The sequence below is a fragment of the Coregonus lavaretus genome (genome assembly GCF_964263955.1).
Source record: "Coregonus lavaretus genome assembly, chromosome: 7".
Taxonomy (NCBI): Eukaryota; Metazoa; Chordata; class Actinopteri; order Salmoniformes; family Salmonidae; genus Coregonus; species Coregonus lavaretus.
The window spans coordinates 25,312,381-25,328,999 of record NC_139994.1 but is presented as its reverse complement, the minus strand read 5'-3'; the positions used below and the strand labels follow the sequence as shown (position 1 = coordinate 25,328,999).

The following is a 16,619-nucleotide window of genomic DNA, read 5'->3' as shown; positions in this document are numbered from 1 at the left end:
GGCCCCAATTCACATCCAGAGTATGGTCAGCATTCTTCCAACAACTCAACATCAACATTAGCCTCACGTCAGGATATCACCCACAATCTAATGGTCAGACAGAACGCCTCAATCAGGAGATCACCCGGTTTCTCAGAGCCTACTGTCATCAGAACCAAGCAGACTGGAGTCGATTCCTCATGTGGGCGGAGTATGCACAGAACTCACTCCAGAAACCCTCCACCGGTCTAACTCCATTCCAATGTGTAATGGGCTTCCAACCTCCCCTATTTCCATGGTCAGGGGAACCCACCGAGGTACCCTCTGTCAACGACTGGCTCCAAAGAAGCGAGGACATCTGGAGTCAGGCTCACACCCACCTGCTACGTGCGGTCAGGAGACAGAGGTTGCAGGCCAATCGTCACCGTCGCCCCAATCCCGAATATACTCCAGGTCAATGGGTCTGGCTATCCACTCGAGACCTACGCCTCAGACTTCCTTGCAAGAAACTCAGTCCCAGGTATGTAGGTCCCTTCCAAATTGTTAAACAGATTACACCAGTTTCCTTCCGTTTGGCATTACCCTCTAATTATCGTATCTCTCCCACTTTTCATGTATCACTTCTCAAACCCGCTGGTGGTCCGAGAGCGGAGGAGCAGACCAGGGATCAGGGCCCCCCACCCATCTTGGTGGACGGCGAGGAGGCATATCAGGTTCGAGATCTACTCGATTCCAGACGCCGGGGCAGGCTCCTCCAATATCTGGTGGATTGGGAGGGGTACGGACCGGAAGAGCGATCCTGGGTTAATACAGAGGACATACTCGACCCCGCACTCATGACTGAGTTCCATAGGACGCACCCGGAGAAACCGGGTCCCCGACCTCGAGGAAGACCCCGGCGTCGTTCGCCTCTTCGCGTCAGGAGCCGCTCGCAGGGGGGGGGCTCTGTTACAAACGAGAATCCCGCTGTTCCTCCTGCTCACCACCAGAGGGAACCCTCTCCTGAGTATTAACCCCTGAACTACATTTCCCACATACCTGGCTCTGATTACTGTTGCACCTGACTTCCATCAGTAGACTATTTAGGTGCTCTCTCTCTCTCTCTCTTTGCGAAGTCTTGTTTACCCTGGTGTTCATTTCTGAGCGTTTTTGCCTGTGTCTGTCTGCCCGTGGATTTACTCTGGATTGTTTTTCCCTCCTTGATTCTTTGCTGCCTGCCCTGGACTATATCCTTTACTGGACTGATTTTTGTAAGCTTGCTGCCTGCCCTGACTTTATGCCTGTACCTGGATTACGATGTGCCTTATCCCTACTGTTGTGTCTGCTGGCGATTGACCCTGTTTGTACAACCAAGATTGTAATAAAACTGCAAATGGATCCTCACTCTTATGGAGCGTCATTACATTACAGGTCTGTGAGAGCCAGAAATCTTGCTTGTTTGTAGGTGACCAAATACTTATTTTCCACCATAATTTGCAAATAAATTCATAAAAAATCCTACAATGCGATTTTCTGGAAAAAAAATTCTCAACTTGTCTGTCATAGTTGACGTGTACCTATGATGAAAATTACAGGCCTCTCTCATCTTTTTAAGTGGGAGAACTTGCACAATTGGTGGCTGACTAAATACTTTTTTCCCCCACTGTATTATTGTTGCCGGCTGTACAGCCAGAGCTTGTGTGCTCGCCCGGGGTTTCAATTTTAGTCTATTTTAGGATTAGGGTTATGTCATGAAACGTGGGCTACTAGGCCTACATTATAAATATGACACAATCAGCATTTCACTTTGGATATGAATAATCCAAATTATCAATCAGTTATCAAAACGCTCAGATATAACCACCAGGGCAGGAGGGCGAAGAGATGAGAAGAGTAGGCTTTCTCAGCTGATTTATGCAGGAGATTTAAAATAATAATGTAAAACATATCTGTAGGCTTTTTAGTAACTATTTGAATGATGTTTTAGTCCAATGCATGTTGGTTGAACGCTTTGACACCTTGAACGTGAAAGTGAGTTGTTCAGTGAGTGTCTCCGCCTAGAACATCACAGAGCTGATGAACGCATTAACGTTCTTTTTCAGAACCATGGCGAGCGCATTGTGACGCTGTCCCTTCTACTCCTACTCAGAGCCATTGATACAGTATTTTCTAAATGGTTATACTCCTACTGTTCTCTAAACAATGGTTTCATAGTTTACAATTGTATAAACTCCCAAATCATGCTCAAAATTCAATTTAATTGATGTCACTGTTGAGTGTTTTTTAATCAGTTTGATAAACATGTTTGTCCCATTGTGACATAGCCAACCATGACTTATGGAAGAATTTGACGTATTAATGGTCCCTATAAAACCCTGTAATTCTAAGAAAGAATTGTCAGATGGTTTTGAACTCAGTCAAAATCACTGCAGTATGTAGAGCGATAATGAGTAGGTCTATGTTCAGTCGTTTGTTGACAGCGACCCCGCTGAGATTCCTCCGCGAGAGGCCGCTTCTGAGTGCAGCTGGCCTGTTGTTTGCGTCCGGTTCGGCAGTCTACTTTTATAGCAAATATTACGGTATCGGTGAGGATGCACTGGCCACCGTGGAGAGCGTGGACCGTGTTGTCACGGTTGAGGAGGGTAAGTTTACATATTTGACAATGTCTAAATAGTAATAGTCCCAAATGCCACCCAATACCCTATTTCTTATTTTGACCAGGACCCATAGTTCTATGGTTAAAAGGCGCTGGTCAAAAGTAGTGCACTAAATAGGGAATAGGGTGTCATTTAGGTAGCAATCATGGTGATGACATTTTTTACAGTGTAGCCCTAGATTAACAACAACAAACAAACTTGCTCCTTTGAAACCAAACCTTTGCTTTAGGTTTAATTGAACATGTTGGTACATTATGCAGACACATAAATACATTTGATGTCATACAATATAAAACACAAGTAAATATATGATCAGCCTAACTACATGGACAGATGTCTGGTGTCTTGTAGCTAGTATTTCTTAAACTTAGAGAAAACAATCCTTTATTGTTTTGACATTTACATTTTTTTCATAAAGATAATGAGCCCACCCTGGACCAGGAGGACCCAGTCCTTGTTCAGGTAAGAATGCTGCAGGCCTATCAATAGCTTGGGTGCCAGTCTTTCTGCTCTCTTGCTAATTCCATCGTGGCAATATGATATTGGCATCACAATCCCATAAGGAGTGGACAGAGAGCTGAAACAGACTGGCACCCAGGCTATAACAATACTGCTTAATTAGCAGGATTGGTTCAATAACAATCTGTCATTCAAACTGTCATTTTACTGACTCATAAATTGATCCTGATTTTCTTCCTTAGTATGTGGTTGAGGAGGTTGGGCACCGGCCCTGTCTGGCTTTAATCCCTTGGTCTGGACCTCTGTGGGTTCCCAGCTCTGTAAGTCCATCCATTCTGATACTCTTTGGTCTTCTCTCTGGTCTTAAAACTGGTTTATGTACTTTAAACATAAACATGACGTTTTCTGAAGAACAATATGGAAATACATTTCTGTAAACATATTCCCTATTTTTTATAACTGCAGCCAACATATTACCTTACCCATGCTGGGAGGATGCTGCTGAGAGAGCTGGCAGTGTTAAACACGCAGGTAACCATGCAGATTATTGGACAAAGCTCATCTGATCTAATAGGCAGGATTACCTTCAGTATCCACTACGGTAGTGAAATATATTGATGTTCGTTCCCTCATTTTCTCACAGATATTCACAGTGGAGCAGCCCATTTTCATCTGTTTCACTCCTGCTAGGAGGATGGTATGGAATGAACTGTCCTCTCAAAATGAACAGGTAGCCATTCATATGCAGGTACCTCAGATGTTTCCTTAACCTTTCAACACAGACCTGTGTAGTGTCTCAGAATCTATCATGCAGTAGCCTCCTCTTGTTATCCTCCCTATAGCAGTCTGTCAGACCTATAGGCTACCTGTCTATCATTCAAACTGACTTTTAATTTGATCCTGTCTTGTTCCTTAGTATGTGGATGAGGAGGTTGGGCAGCGGACCTGTCTGGCTTTAATCCCTTGGTCTGGTCCTCTGTGGGTTCCCAGCTCTGTAAGTCCATCCATTCTGATACTCTTTGGTCTTTAGACTGGTTTATGTAACTTAAACATAAACATGATGCTTTCTGTAGAACAATATGAAAATATATTTCTGTAAACATATTCCCTATTTTTGTAATAGTCTGTAACACTGCAGCCAACTTATTACCTTACCCATGCTGGACGGATGCTGGTGAGAGAGCTGGCAGTGTTAAACACACAGGTAACCATGCAGATTATTGGACAAAGCTCATTTTATCTAATTGGCAGGATTACCTTCAGTATCTACTATGGTAGTGGGATACTTTGATGCCCTTAAAACTGTTCCCTCATTTTCTTACAGATTTGCAAGATTGAGCAGCACATTTCCATCTCTCGTGCTGGCATGATGGTATTGGATGAACTGTCCTCTCAGCTTGAAGAGGTAGCCATTCATCTGCAGGTACTTCAGACATGTTCTTAACATTTATATCTCAGACCTGTGTATTTCAACTATTATCATTGCAGTGGCCTCCTCTTGCAATCTTCCCTATGCCAATATTTTACTCCTATACAGTACCAGTCTATCATTCAAACTGACTCTTAAATTGATCCTGTCTTGTTCCTTAGTACGTGGATGAGGAGGTTCGGCAGCAGCCCTGTCTGGCTTTAATCCCTTGGTCTGGACCTCTGTGGGTTTCAAACGCTGTAAGTCCATCCATTCTGATACTCTCTGGTCTTTAGGGGGGCTTAAACATAAACATAACTTTTTCTAAAAGAAACTTCTGGAAATACATTTCTGTAAACATATTCCCTTTTTTTATAGCCTGTCAAACTGCAGCCAATTTATTATCTTACCCACGCTGGGAGGATGCTGGTGAGAGAGATGGCAATGTTAAACACACAGGTAACCATTCAGATTATTAACAATTACTTATCTGATCTAATAGGGATAATTACCTTCAGTATCCACTAGTAGAATACTTTGATATCTTTAAAGCTGTTCCCTCATTTTCTCAGATTTTCACAATGGAGCAGCCCATTATCATCAGTTTCACTCCTGCTAGGAGGATGGTATGGGAGGAACTGTCCTCTCAAAATGAACAGGTAACCATTCATAGGCAGGGACCTCAGATGTTTCTTTAACCTTTCAACACAGACCTGTGTAGTGTCTCAGAATCTATCATGCAGTAGCCTCCTCTTGTGATCCTCCCTATAGCAGTCTGTCAGACCTATAGGCTACCTGTCTATCATTCAAACTGACTTTTAATTTGATCCTGTCTTGTTCCTTAGTATGTGGATGAGGAGGTTGGGCAGCGGACCTGTCTGGCTTTAATCCCTTGGTCTGGTCCTCTGTGGGTTCCCAGCTCTGTAAGTCCATCCATTCTGATACTCTTTGGTCTTTAGACTGGTTTATGTAACTTAAACATAAACATGATGCTTTCTGTAGAACAATATGAAAATACATTTCTGTAAACATATTCCCTATTTTTGTAATAGTCTGTAACACTGCAGCCAACTTATTACCTTACCCATGCTGGACGGATGCTGGTGAGAGAGCTGGCAGTGTTAAACACACAGGTAACCATGCAGATTATTGGACAAAGCTCATTTTATCTAATTGGCAGGATTACCTTCAGTATCTACTATGGTAGTGGGATACTTTGATGCCCTTAAAACTGTTCCCTCATTTTCTTACAGATTTGCAAGATTGAGCAGCACATTTCCATCTCTCGTGCTGGCATGATGGTATTGGATGAACTGTCCTCTCAGCTTGAAGAGGTAGCCATTCATCTGCAGGTACTTCAGACATGTTCTTAACATTTATATCTCAGACCTGTGTATTTCAACTATTATCATTGCAGTGGCCTCCTCTTGCAATCTTCCCTATGCCAATATTTTACTCCTATACAGTACCAGTCTATCATTCAAACTGAGTCTTAAATTGATCCTGTCTTGTTCCTTAGTACGTGGATGAGGAGGTTCGGCAGCAGCCCTGTCTGGCTTTAATCCCTTGGTCTGGACCTCTGTGGGTTTCAAACGCTGTAAGTCCATCCATTCTGATACTCTCTGGTCTTTAGGGGGGCTTAAACATAAACGTAACTTTTTCTAAAAGAAACTTCTGGAAATACATTTCTGTAAACATATTCCCTTTTTTTATAGCCTGTCAAACTGCAGCCAATTTATTATCTTACCCACGCTGGGAGGATGCTGGTGAGAGAGATGGCAATGTTAAACACACAGGTAACCATTCAGATTATTAACAATTACTTATCTGATCTAATAGGGATAATTACCTTCAGTATCCACTAGTAGAATACTTTGATATCTTTAAAGCTGTTCCCTCATTTTCTCAGATTTTCACAATGGAGCAGCCCATTATCATCAGTTTCACTCCTGCTAGGAGGATGGTATGGGAGGAACTGTCCTCTCAAAATGAACAGGTAACCATTCATAGGCAGGGACCTCAGATGTTTCTTTAACCTTTCAACACAGACCTGTGTAGTGTCTCAGAATCTATCATGCAGTAGCCTCCTCTTGTGATCCTCCCTATAGCAGTCTGTCAGACCTATAGGCTACCTGTCTATCATTCAAACTGACTTTTAATTTGATCCTGTCTTGTTCCTTAGTATGTGGATGAGGAGGTTGGGCAGCGGACCTGTCTGGCTTTAATCCCTTGGTCTGGTCCTCTGTGGGTTCCCAGCTCTGTAAGTCCATCCATTCTGATACTCTTTGGTCTTTAGACTGGTTTATGTAACTTAAACATAAACATGATGCTTTCTGTAGAACAATATGAAAATACATTTCTGTAAACATATTCCCTATTTTTGTAATAGTCTGTAACACATTTACATTTACATTTTAGTCATTTAGCAGACGCTCTTATCCAGAGCGACTTACAGTTAGTGAATACATTTTTTATTTTTTTTATTTTTTATACTGGCCCCCCGTGGGAATCGAACCCACAACCCTGGCGTTGCAAACGCCATGCTCTATCAACTGAGCTACATCCCTGCCAGCCATTCCCTCCCCTACCCTGGACGACGCTGGGCCAATTGTGCGCCGCCCATAAGTCTCCCGGTCGCGGCCGGCTGCGACAGAGCCTGGATTCGAACCAGGATCTCTAGTGGCACAGTTAGCACTGCGATGCAGTGCCTTAGACCACTGCGCCACTCAGGAGTACACTGCAGCCAACATATTACCTTACCCATGCTGGACGGATGCTGGTGAGAGAGCTGGCAGTGTTAAACACACAGGTAACCATGCAGATTATTGGACAAAGCTCATTTTATCTAATTGGCAGGATTACCTTCAGTATCTACTATGGTAGTGGGATACTTTGATGCCCTTAAAACTGTTCCCTCATTTTCTTACAGATTTGCAAGATTGAGCAGCACATTTCCATCTCTCGTGCTGGCATGATGGTATTGGATGAACTGTCCTCTCAGCTTGAAGAGGTAGCCATTCATCTGCAGGTACTTCAGACATGTTCTTAACATTTATATCTCAGACCTGTGTATTTCAACTATTATCATTGCAGTGGCCTCCTCTTGCAATCTTCCCTATGCCAATATTTTACTCCTATACAGTACCAGTCTATCATTCAAACTGACTCTTAAATTGATCCTGTCTTGTTCCTTAGTACGTGGATGAGGAGGTTCGGCAGCAGCCCTGTCTGGCTTTAATCCCTTGGTCTGGACCTCTGTGGGTTTCAAACGCTGTAAGTCCATCCATTCTGATACTCTCTGGTCTTTAGGGGGGCTTAAACATAAACATAACTTTTTCTAAAAGAAACTTCTGGAAATACATTTCTGTAAACATATTCCCTTTTTTTATAGCCTGTCAAACTGCAGCCAATTTATTATCTTACCCACGCTGGGAGGATGCTGGTGAGAGAGATGGCAATGTTAAACACACAGGTAACCATTCAGATTATTAACCATTACTTATCTGATCTAATAGGGATAATTACCTTCAGTATCCACTAGTAGAATACTTTGATATCTTTAAAGCTGTTCCCTCATTTTCTCAGATTTTCACAATGGAGCAGCCCATTATCATCAGTTTCACTCCTGCTAGGAGGATGGTATGGGAGGAACTGTCCTCTCAAAATGAACAGGTAACCATTCATAGGCAGGGACCTCAGATGTTTCTTTAACCTTTCAACACAGACCTGTGTAGTGTCTCAGAATCTATCATGCAGTAGCCTCCTCTTGTGATCCTCCCTATAGCAGTCTGTCAGACCTATGGGCTACCTGTCTATCATTCAAACTGACTTTTAATTTGATCCTGTCTTGTTCCTTAGTATGTGGATGAGGAGGTTGGGCAGCGGACCTGTCTGGCTTTAATCCCTTGGTCTGGTCCTCTGTGGGTTCCCAGCTCTGTAAGTCCATCCATTCTGATACTCTTTGGTCTTTAGACTGGTTTATGTAACTTAAACATAAACATGATGCTTTCTGTAGAACAATATGAAAATACATTTCTGTAAACATATTCCCTATTTTTGTAATAGTCTGTAACACTGCAGCCAACTTATTACCTTACCCATGCTGGACGGATGCTGGTGAGAGAGCTGGCAGTGTTAAACACACAGGTAACCATGCAGATTATTGGACAAAGCTCATTTTATCTAATTGGCAGGATTACCTTCAGTATCTACTATGGTAGTGGGATACTTCGATGCCCTTAAAACTGTTCCCTCATTTTCTTACAGATTTGCAAGATTGAGCAGCACATTTCCATCTCTCGTGCTGGCATGATGGTATTGGATGAACTGTCCTCTCAGCTTGAAGAGGTAGCCATTCATCTGCAGGTACTTCAGACATGTTCTTAACATTTATATCTCAGACCTGTGTATTTCAACTATTATCATTGCAGTGGCCTCCTCTTGCAATCTTCCCTATGCCAATATTTTACTCCTATACAGTACCAGTCTATCATTCAAACTGACTCTTAAGTTGATCCTGTCTTGTTCCTTAGTACGTGGATGAGGAGGTTCGGCAGCAGCCCTGTCTGGCTTTAATCCCTTGGTCTGGACCTCTGTTGGTTTCAAACGCTGTAAGTCCATCCATTCTGATACTCTCTGGTCTTTAGGGGGGCTTAAACATAAACATAACTTTTTCTAAAAGAAACTTCTGGAAATACATTTCTGTAAACATATTCCCTTTTTTTATAGCCTGTCAAACTGCAGCCAATTTATTATCTTACCCACGCTGGGAGGATGCTGGTGAGAGAGATGGCAATGTTAAACACACAGGTAACCATTCAGATTATTAACCATTACTTATCTGATCTAATAGGGATAATTACCTTCAGTATCCACTAGTAGAATACTTTGATATCTTTAAAGCTGTTCCCTCATTTTCTCAGATTTTCACAATGGAGCAGCCCATTATCATCAGTTTCACTCCTGCTTGGAGGATGGTATGGGAGGAACTGTCCTCTCAAAATGAACAGGTAACCATTCATAGGCAGGTACCTCAGATGTTTCCTTAACCTTTGAACACAGACATGTGTATTTCAACTGCCAATTGTCTTAGAATATATCATGCAGTGGCCTACTCTTGCGATCCTCCCTATTCCAGTCTGTCAGTCCTATAGGCTACCTGTCTAACATTCAAACTGACTCTTAATTTAATCCTGTCTTGTTCCTTAGTATGTGGATGAGGAGGTTGGGCACCGGTCCTGTCTGGCTTTAATCCCTTGGTCTGGACCCTTGTGTGTTCCTATCTTTGTGAGTCTATCCATTCTGATACTCTCTGGTCTTTAGAGGATATTAAAGATTAACATCAAGTCACTAGTTTTCTATAAAACCACATAATGAAAAAACATATTCCCTTGTCTTCATAGCCTGTCTTCTCCAAGGCCAAACCAGTCTACTACCTCACTCGTGTTGGGAGAATGCTGGTAACAGAGCTTGTAGTGTTAAACACACAGGTAACCAAACACATTATTAACCAAAGCTCATCTGATCTTATAGGGAGAATTTACTTTACCCTGTTCCCTTTTTTTTCACAGACTTCCAAATTGGTTATTGAGGAGCCTACCATTCACCTCACTGAAGCTGGGAGGTTAGTGCTTGACGAGCTGTCAGCACCTTCAGATAGCCATTCACAGGTAGTCAATCACATTATTAGACAGTCATAGCTGATTAGTAATAGTACACATTACCATGTCCTCTATCTCCACAATTGTGTGTCTTATTAATCACAGAGCAATCTCTATAATTAGGGGATGTCTTTGTTTTTCAGCCAAATAGGGAAGACTCTAGTTTTCCCTATGAGAAGTTGCAGCTGGTTGGGAACTGGGGTTCGTTTCATTTCCATTACTGGAAGATCCATTATGGACGAGTGCAGGTACTTCAGACATATTCTTAACATTTATGAACACACCTGTGTATTTGAGCTCCCAATTGTCTCTGGGTTTTCTTTTGTATGTCTGTCCCTAATTGAAACCTAGGGGAAACTTGTCGTACGAACATCATGTGGGCTCTATATCACTGCCAGGGATTATACTCAGAACTGAAATCGCCTGCCAAATGTTATAGACATCTACAGCTAACATATAGAGAGAGGTCTGGAGACTGAAGGAGTTTTTTCTTTATAGCAAAATGAAGAGGACATGCATCACCTGTGCATTGTGAGGGGAGTGTAGAAGCAGCTGTGGTGGAGCAGAGTCATCCAGGAAAAAATCCTGGACCCATGGGTGAGAGATTGTCAACTGGTCTTTCGTCTCAAATGCACCTGATTTGTGTCAAATGACGCACATGCTATAGGTCTACTTATATTTCCTGGATGAAATGTAATGTTTCTCTGTCTCTTTTAAAGGGTCTCGTCCAGGTGGTCCTCACCAACAAGAAGCTGATTGGTATTAAGGTACAGTCAGGCAATTTTTCACAGAAAAAATGTAAAGTGGCAAATGTCCATTTACCTATTTGAATAAATACATGTTGACAGAAAATGAAATTACACGTTCTAATCTCTTGCCTCATTTTTAGTTCCTTGGTAGAAGGATCCATGGACTCATGTCCGGCCTTGTCAAGAGGAGGTCTGAGTTCACCTATTATGAGGATGCCCAGGTACACCCCGTGTTATGATTTATTTCAGTGTTTGGTTGAGGGGTTTTCAATATGGTGGTTTTCAGTGTTGGGCTGACAGTGTCACATGTTGTGTGTTAAACAGCAGGTGGATATCTCCACCACAGTGGAGGGGTACCAGGAGAGGGGGGATGAGATGATGGCATATCAGTTCTCCACCTCTGACATCATCACCAACCCTCATGAGCCGTCCTCTGGCTCCTCTCACCAGTTCCCCCAGAATTCTCCGCCTCCCCCTTTCCCTTCCGATTCCCCTCCCAGTCCCCCTCCACCTTACCACTCCACCCAGGACCAGGACCAGACCCCTGACAGCACTCCTCAGGTAAAACTCTTTCTACAGTCAATAATTCTTATTTCATTTGTACTTGTGTGTACAGGTGTGTGTCATTGTTTTGGTATCGATATGTTTGTGTTGTCTGTCAAGGGTCAAGTTGTTAGGTCAAGATGAAAGTATTGTTATGATGTCACTGAATGTTTTGTCTGCTTCAGTTGATGTTGCAGGTGAAATGCAGTTTAGTAGAGTTTAAGTTAATGTGATGTCTGTTTTAGGAGTTTGAGGAGGAGTTTGTGGAGGAGCAAAATATTGCTGCAGATGTGCCCCAGTTGCGGTGGGTTCGCTTTCATGTGTTCATCCATAGTAAAAACCTTTGCTTTGAAATAATCTGCCCAATATTGTAGTTATACAGATGTAGGATCTTAATTTGAGACAGTTTGCTACAGCAGGAAAATAATCCTGCAGCAACAGGATACATTTTTCGTTAGGGCAAATCGAGTCTAAAATTTCAAAGTGGAAATTACAAACTTGAAAATTCCAAATACGCTACAAGTTTGCATTTCCTGCCGTGCAGGAAAATTCTCAGCAACAAAAGAGTGATCAAATTAAGATCCTACATTGGTATGGTATTTCTGAATCCTGCAGTTATAATATAGGCTAACATAACATTATTTCTTAATTTCATGGCACTGATGTTTTAGCTTCTTAGGTTGAACATTTGTTATTGAACATTTCTATTTACAGGCGTTACTTTGAAAACCAAGGGACAACCAACTTCTCTCTGAGGCTGGCCGCTATCAGACGTGCTATGGAGGTGAGAAAATGTGAATTTAGCACCTTTTGTATTTCACTTCATGAACATTTCTGGACTATTTGTAAATGTACTGTCTTGTTCTCACAGGCTCTGACATCCTCAGACAGTACCTCCCTCAATTACCTCACCCACGCTGGGAGGATGGTGTTGAGTGGACTATCCGAGCTCAACCAGCAGGTAACCAATTACATAATTGTGCAACGTTCATCAGACCAGATATATAGTTCCCACTGGGCACAGATGTCATTTCAACGTCTCGTTTTTATTTACATTTGGTTGAGTTGTCAACTAATGTGAATTCAATGTGAAATCCCCCCAAAAATTAACGTAATTGGATTTAGGTTAAAAGACTAAATTCCCTTACGTTGATGACTTCTTTCAAATCCAATCAGTTTCCCACTTTGATTCAACATCATCACATTGACATTTTTTATTGATACAACATTGATTCAACCAGTTCTTGCACAGTGGGTTACCTTTAGGCAACAGTGATTCATAGGGTTTAGTTGAAAAGTTTCAACGTCATACTAGCCAAACAATCGGAGGCCCTTTGAATTACAGACCTGAATCTTTGAGTTTATGATCTAAGTTTTAAGGAATTTTATGATTGTTTTGTTTTGAGGATGTGAGGCAGTTTCAGCAGGCCTACGACCTACTGGTGAACTTCATTAATGAGCCAGCAAACAGGGAGCGACTAGAGCAGGAGATGGCTCTCGTAGGAGTAGGTCTACATGCAAGCTTGAGCGTTAGCTGCAGACACCGTCTTCTCATCTAACATCTACTCAATGAGACTTTCTAAAGTGCTTGTCAATGAAGATTATGTAATTATCCTATTTGTTTGACTTCAGATCGACCGCATCAACTTCGCAGATGTTTTTTATGAATTCGTTCTACTAAGCCTTCTAGAAGGAAAGACATCTCTTCCTATATCTGTAAGTGTCCCTAAGAATGGAACATCCTGTTGTTTATCTATGCTATACACACTGTTGTCATATCAGATCTGTAGACACTCACTCATGTCCCCTGTTCCTTCTTCAGGAGCCTGGTAGCTTCCTTTATCTGCTCCTGCAAGTCATAATGAGGATTGACCCTCCTGGAGGAGCCTGGACAGAGGCTGCTGAGAACTTCTACCTCCTCGTTAAGGTACATTTGTCTCTCTCTCTCTCTCTCTCTCTCTCTCTCTCTCTCTCAATAATAGTTGATGATGTGTCTGTTGTCAACAGGACCAGATGAAGGCATGGCTACAATCCATCTTCAACCTCAATGAGTCAATCTATGAAAGCCCAGAGAGGCTCTCGGGGGAGGTGATGCGGAATCTAGAAATACAGGTTGAGTTCCTGCTGTCCAGCCTGGATTAAGGTTCCCAAACTGAGCTGAGGGCCCCATCACAAAATAAAGTGTTTTGCATTCAAACATTATCTGTCAATCGTAAACAAATGTTACATCATGTGTAGGGGAGAGTGGGGTAAGTTGAGCCATTTTTTACATTCAGCATTACTCTGTCAAGGGAAATATAGTATTCTTTCAAAAATATACAGTATCTGTCACGACTTCCTCCGAGGCTGCCCCTCTCCTTGTTCGGGCAGGCTTCGGCGTTTGTCGTCACCGGCCTTCTAGCCACTGCCGCTCCTCATCTCATCATTCCATTTGTTTTGTCTTGTTTATTACACACACCTGGTTCATATCCCCTCATTAGTACCTGTATAAGTGTTCCCTCTGCCCCCTTGTCTTTGTGTGTGATTGTTTATTGTGGAGGAGAGAGAAGCTCGGTGGAGCTCCATGTATTTTGTATCGCCGGGAATATTCCCTGTGTGCCTTGTATTTTCCAGTGCCCCTGTTTTGCGCACTGGAGTGTTTTTACTAGGGGTGTAACGATCCATCTACTACATCGATGTATCGATTTATATTCCTATGATCCAACTACATCGATCTGTGCTCGGCGAGTTGGCCTTTTGGACAACATATATCGATCTAACATCGTTTTAAATGTAATAAATCGATTGTATCGATACTAGGAAATAACCCATTGGATTTAAGCACGTCAGACTTTATATGGATGTTTTTTCTTAGCACTTTTAATGATAAAGGCTTTAAACATTACTCGATTCACTCTGCCTATCCGTGACGTCATCGCGCCAGCAGCAGCGCAAAGGCGCCAAGACAACAAAGCATAGCATGGTGGATGACAGAGGAGAAGCCGACGAGCGAGAAATTATCAAGCCACCATTGCGGTCCTTACAAGAAACAGGAATCTAGGAAACTTCACCTGCACTGTCCAGTATCCAGGTATTTATTTCAGTCACACTGGTTGAATTTTTGGCTAAAAGGTTACTGAATCGATTTCAAGTCACTGAATCGTTTCGGATCGTATCGTTCTAAATGAACCAATATCGTCCTTGAATCGTATCGACAACCACGAATCGTGATACAAATCGAATCGTTGTTAAAACGAATCGTTACACCCCTAGTAGTAGGTGCCAGGCACATGCGGTTTGAGTGTGTCAAGGACTGCAACGCTGCTGGGTTGTTCACCCTCAACTGTTTCCCGTGTGTATCAAGAATGGCCCAAGGACATCCAGCCAACTTGAGACAACTGTGGGACGCATTGGAGTCAACATGGGCCAGCATCCCTGTGGAACGCTTTCGACACCTTGTAGAGTCCATGCCCAGACAAAGTAGCTATAACCCTAGCATTAGAAGTTATTGGCTGCATTCACACAGGCAGCCCAATTCTGATATTTTTTCACTAATTGGTCTTTTGACCAATCACATCAGAGCTGATCAGTCAAAAGACCAACTAGTGAAAATACTAGAATTGGGCTGCCCGTCTCAACACAGCCATAGTGGCATCAGCGCTGCAAATTATTAGTATTCATAATATTTATTTAAAATCGCCAGTTGATTACAATAGCCTACCATAGCACGTTGAGCGTCATTCCATATTAAACTGCTGAACTAACAATAGTCGAGGCTAGTCTATCCTTTATGGGAAACTGTATAAATCTACTGCAACACAAACTACTAGTCTGAATGAATGTCTATATATGTCATATTTATCAAAATGTTAAAAACCAAGAAAAGTAAAAAACTAAACAATTTCCGATTTATTGAATGAGTCATGCATTTAGTCTCGACATGATAAAAGGTCAGTCTCTGTACCACGTGAATGAAAAGTGAAACAGAATTAGAACGCTTCTTAAGTGTTAGTGTTTTGATACAATGTAAAGTGGACAATATTTCTTCCCCTGTACATTCTAAATGTCTTTAGTATCAAGGTCAAGGCACTCCATATCAACCATAGTTAATTTACTGGAATAAATGCTTTGCCTGGTGTGAACCAATTCCGTCTAAAACCATGTCTCTTTCAGGAAGGCACAATGTTCAGAACTTTGAAGGCAAAAATCATACATATAGAGCAGACATCACTTTCGATTTGAAACAAGTGTGATCTATACAATACATTTCTATCTGGAGCAGTCTGAACATTGTTCTGCACTGAATATACCCCTTGGCCTCAGGGCCATCTGAATGGACAAGCATTTATCTGGTGTGACACTGGACGAAGACAAAAATTCTGCTTCTCCATGGTTCTGAATGGGGAGACATCAAAATCAACACCCAGGTTTGACTGACAGAACCCGCTCCAGCAAAGATAAATGCACTTTAGTTATTTATATAATCTTACAGAATAATGTTTGGGTTGGAATGAATGAAGGGAAAGGCAATGAAGTAGTATTTAGAGAAAAGTAAGCAGGAGTGTTAAACTGATAAAAGCACTTCCTGGGTACATGACCTGTACACCCTTGTCCCAACTGTTGCATTGATAAAAGTTGTACCTCCCGTACATCAAGGCATCTGTTTGCTCACAGGAATGACTGCATTTTGGAGAGACAAGTTGTCCGTTTTTCTACACAGAAAAGCCCCCCACCAACGACTTAGCTTTCAAACATAAGACATGAGCAGATAATAAGTTATCCAAGCATGTAGCTCTTGAAACCGCTCTCTTCAATACTGAATACATGCTTGTGTTTGAGACTGAAAAAAAAAAGAAGTAATATTTTAAAAATTCACATAAATCAAGGAAGTTGACTTGTGATAGCGAGCTCATACTGTTCAAAACAAGGAGAAATAAAACAGTCCAACAGACAGAGGAATGAGAGAAACACTCCCATTATTTACATAATCTGCTCAAGGACAACCCTCTCTCTGGATTGGCCCGAGTTATTCACAGGAATGCATCCGAGAGCCAACCAGAGGAACGTTTGAGCATTCTTTAAATATGCAACCTAAGTTAACATAACATACAATAATAATGTGTTAATATACACATTTCGTTAGAGATTAAAGACTAACATTAGTGGAACAGCAATGTTGAGTTTTTGCATAAATCCATTGTAATGG

General features: G+C 42.0%; 1 protein-coding gene across 1 annotated transcript; it reads left to right on the top strand.

The window, feature by feature from the left end:
- Window positions 1-8,793: 8,793 nt before the first annotated feature.
- LOC311132459 (uncharacterized protein) lies at window positions 8,794-13,576 on the top strand (the record flags this gene model as incomplete). The annotated part of the gene is made up of 9 exons (XM_084165746.1): window positions 8,794-8,847; window positions 10,862-10,909; window positions 11,032-11,112; window positions 11,680-11,738; window positions 12,149-12,218; window positions 12,306-12,395; window positions 13,067-13,150; window positions 13,257-13,361; window positions 13,442-13,576. The coding sequence occupies 9 exons, from the start codon at window positions 8,794-8,796 to the stop codon at window positions 13,574-13,576; spliced, it is 726 nt and encodes a 241-aa protein (XP_084021872.1).
- Window positions 13,577-16,619: the final 3,043 nt, after the last annotated feature.